A 2,590-nucleotide genomic window follows, 5' to 3' on the forward strand; every position below is an offset into this window, starting at 1 on the left:
AATAATGGAAAGTCGATGGCAGCGGAACAGAGCTTGAAGTGGTGACGCACTTCGGGTAGGTGTGGATGATGTCTTTCCTTAGATCTTCGGGTGGCGTTGATGTCCTACGTATCGAAGACGAGGGCACGAAAAAGATGCCGACGGAGGTGGCTCCTACAAGTAATCAGAATTCTATTGGCAACCAACCGATTTTGTTGGTGCTATGAGATCCTTCGATGCCTCGAACGATGGCAAACGACGGCCGGAGCCCCTTGGATATGGAGAGAGACAGAAAGGAGAGCTTTGAAGGCACCAATAAAATTTTACTCAATCTGACAAATCAAGGCCAAATTGAATGTGAATTTAGAGAGGGAATGAAGCACATGGTTGGGGTCATGACTATGCTTTCGAGTTGTGGATTGGAGTGGAATCACGAGTAGTGGCGACGTGGGGAGAAAGACGACTACTATGCTGTGGGATGCACCACTTATTAGCATCGCGGGTGAGCGACCTGGTCGGACCGACTGTTGTATGTACTTATAGATGTGGAGGAAGAAGGTCGGACTCGTTGGCCGATGTGGGGAGGAAGGCCAAGGTGACACGGGAGTGGGCTGACGCGCGGAGGCATCCCATGTCGGGAGTAAGGAGAAAGAGAGGGGGGGGGGGTTTCTTGGTTTTCTTGGGTTTTTCCTTTCGGTTTTTGTCTGGTTCTTCTTATGTTTTTTGGGTTTTTAATATATGAAAACTTTGTATACATGTTGTTTTTGTTTTTTATTTTTAAATATGTATGTATATAAAGTTTGTATACGTGAATATATATTTTTATACATTAAAAGTGTATACATATATATATATATATACATACATATATATATATACATACATATATATATATATACACACATATATACATATATATATATTATATTATATTATATGCATATGTATACACTATATACATACATAGCAACTATATATATATATATATGTACAAAGTTTATCCGTATATTCATACGTATATACGCGTACAGAGGAGAGATGAAATGGGCCGCAGCCCACCTCGGGCCTGCAGCTTTGCAGGCAAGGAAGGCAGAGTGGGAGAGAGAGAAGAAGAAGGGGGAGGGGCGAGGGTAAGCCCGGCCGGCTACGCGTGAAGAGATGGAAAGGGAAGCCTTTTTTGAAAACCTGGAAAGGGAAGCTTTCGGCCGGATTTGGCTTAAAGGTTGTTCTCTGTTTAAGAATTTCATCAGACCAAGTGTTTTTCCGTACACAAACACGGAAAATTGTCCATGTGGACTGGAGAGATGACACGATCACAAAATCAAAGTCACGAGATTTAACATCAACTTTTATTCAACGATATATTGTAAGACGGACAACTAGCTAGTCGATCAATCACCAAGCTAGCACACAGAAGCATGCATGCAGTACACTGGTATAGTCGACTAGAAGCATAGCTGCACAGGACCCAAATTAAGTACATACGAGTAACATATATAAGTAATTACGCAAGCAGCACAATATATAATTACGATTTAAGGGTAGAGTACGCGCGTAGTGCATGCATGCTTTATTAGCTAGAGCCAGATCGCGATCAGCTAGGCTCTGCTGCAGTTGACAGTCAAGAGGTCCAGGGGAGCTTTGTTGCAGATCTTGAGGATGCTACCTGTGACATTATTGCTCGCGGTTATACCGATTGATAGTCCGGTGGCCCTGAGAGCGGCGCACACGCATCTGGCGGCGACGTTGTTGGGGAGCTCCGAGATCGCCGGGCAGCAGAACTGCTCGGGATTGGGGCGTCCGAACAATATCGCAGTGATGCACCTCGTGTAGTTCGCGAGATCTGATATGACTCCTCCGGGGCACTGCGTGTTCGGAGGCGGTGGTGGGGGTGGGGCATTGGTGGTCTGGCCGCTGGCGAAAGCCAGCAGGAGAAGAGCCGTGGCGAGGAAGAACGACGCTATGGAGAGCTTGGAGGGGGCCATGGTTAAAACGCGAGTGATGATTAATTAATTGTATAGCTTTTGATGATGGCAATATGGCATGGAGCTGTGCACTATTTATAGCCTAGGCAACGTAGAATTAATCCATACATGATACTACATGTAAGTACCGCAGCTGGTGTGCCTTGTTTGTGGTGTTGAATTGAAGCTAGCATACACGTACGTGCTGCATTTTCGCCTGTACTTTTGCTAGACCGCCATACTTCTTCTGAAGCTAGCGGAGCCGTGCATACGATAGATTATATATGTGGAGCAATTAATATCACTCAGGTTGATCGCCTTTGACAAGTACTGTACTGTGCGTGAACCAAGACTTCTACGGCCCGTATAAATCCCCTAGCAAAATTATACATCCTGTCACATCGAATATTTGGACACATGCATGGAGTATCAAATATAAAAAAAAACTAATTACACAGATTGCGTGTAAATTGAGAAACAAATCTTTTAAGCCTAATTGTGCCATGATTTGACAATAATGTGGTACTACAGTAAACATTTGCTAATGACGGATTAATTAGGCTTAATAAATTCGTCTCGCGATTTACAGACGGATTCTGTAATTTGTTTTGTTATTAGACTACGTTTTAATACTTCATATGTGTGTC

The 2,590-nt window shown here is 43.8% G+C and overlaps 1 protein-coding gene across 1 annotated transcript; it reads right to left on the reverse strand.

The window, feature by feature from the left end:
• Positions 1 to 1,577: 1,577 nt before the first annotated feature.
• Positions 1,578 to 1,964, reverse strand: LOC4332264 (cortical cell-delineating protein). Its single transcript, XM_015772897.3, has one exon. It carries the CDS (start codon positions 1,962 to 1,964, stop codon positions 1,578 to 1,580), a length of 387 nt encoding a protein of 128 aa, XP_015628383.1.
• Between the last annotated feature and the right edge of the window lie 626 nt (positions 1,965 to 2,590).

This window comes from Oryza sativa, chromosome 3 (genome assembly GCF_034140825.1).
Source record: "Oryza sativa Japonica Group chromosome 3, ASM3414082v1".
In the NCBI taxonomy this organism is placed as follows: Eukaryota; Viridiplantae; Streptophyta; class Magnoliopsida; order Poales; family Poaceae; genus Oryza; species Oryza sativa.